At 33.0% G+C, this 1,139-nt stretch overlaps 1 protein-coding gene across 1 annotated transcript; it reads right to left on the reverse strand.

Moving 5' to 3' along the window:
- Positions 1-428: 428 nt before the first annotated feature.
- LOC125852320 (ethylene-responsive transcription factor 9-like) lies at positions 429-779 on the reverse strand. Its single transcript, XM_049532072.1, has one exon. It carries the CDS (start codon positions 777-779, stop codon positions 429-431), a length of 351 nt encoding a protein of 116 aa, XP_049388029.1.
- Positions 780-1,139: the final 360 nt, after the last annotated feature.

The following is a 1,139-nucleotide window of genomic DNA, read 5'->3' on the forward strand; positions in this document are numbered from 1 at the left end:
AGGGTGTAGACTCGGGGAGTCACAATATGAATCTGAATACAACTCATAATTTACTCCCAAATTAAAAACAATCACATTCCATTAAAATGCACACCAACAAATACAAAGGAATATAAAAAATGGGTTAAGATGCACACTAGCTATGGCATTATCATCTTGAAGTTACTTCTAAAGAATCAAAATTATACAAATTAAAAGAAATATATAATAGAAGATGAGCACATAAAGTGAATTAACATGGAAAATAAACAATGCAACCAAATAAAAATTCATTCAACTGAATTGTATAACGGAAAAAAAATTATATATATAATTCGGAACAAGAAATAATTAAGTTTCCTGTTATTTTTGTTCTTCTAAAAATAAAAAATGGAAATTAAATTGTTGCTTCTAATAACTGCAATCAATACTTGATGTGCCATATAGTTTCATTTTCTCGCTGATAAAGCAAGGGTGAGTTCAAGATTAAACTCCTCATTTTCTAGGTTATCCTCATTTGATTTTGGGAAATTGATTTTGGCTTTAAGGTCGCGATACATCCTCGTCGCCTTAAAACAAGTGGTTGCATCTTCTTCTTTTCTATCAATGGTCCCAAGCCAGATACGTACTTTCTGATTTGTAATATCAGCTTTGTACTTACCCCATGGCATTCTCCTAACACCCTTATATCGAATCTCAGTTGGGGTTACAACTATTGTCACTATAGCTACAATGCCATTTTCTAGGTTATCCTCATTTGACATCGGGAAATTAAGTTTGGCTTTAGCACCGTGATACATTCTCGTAACCTTATCTTAAGCCCTTGCGGCTTCTTCTTGTGAATCAAAGTTCCCAAGCCAGACACATACATTGTGGTTTGTAAATTAAGCTTTGTACTTCCCCCGTGACCTCTTCCTCACACCCCTATGTGGAACCTCATTTGGGGTGACAGTAGTTATCACTACAACTACTATGCAAGGATGATGAAGACTGATTTATATAGCCGTTTCTCAGGGGATACATTTGGTCTAGTAATTAATTTACATGGCTTTTGAGTTATTTTAGTAAAATGAATTGAAGATATAAGTTGCTTGAAAATGAAAAAAAAATTGACTCTTCTAAAAGAAAAAGTATAAATAATAAATCTCATTCCTAGTTTA

Source organism: Solanum stenotomum, unplaced genomic scaffold, assembly GCF_019186545.1.
Source record: "Solanum stenotomum isolate F172 unplaced genomic scaffold, ASM1918654v1 scaffold33796, whole genome shotgun sequence".
In the NCBI taxonomy this organism is placed as follows: domain Eukaryota; kingdom Viridiplantae; phylum Streptophyta; class Magnoliopsida; order Solanales; family Solanaceae; genus Solanum; species Solanum stenotomum.

Bases quoted from the DNA above. Each gene is read 5' to 3' on its own strand.
- LOC125852320 (XM_049532072.1), bottom strand. From the start codon at position 779: ATGTATCACGGTGCTAAAGCCAAACTTAATTTCCCGATGTCAAATGAG.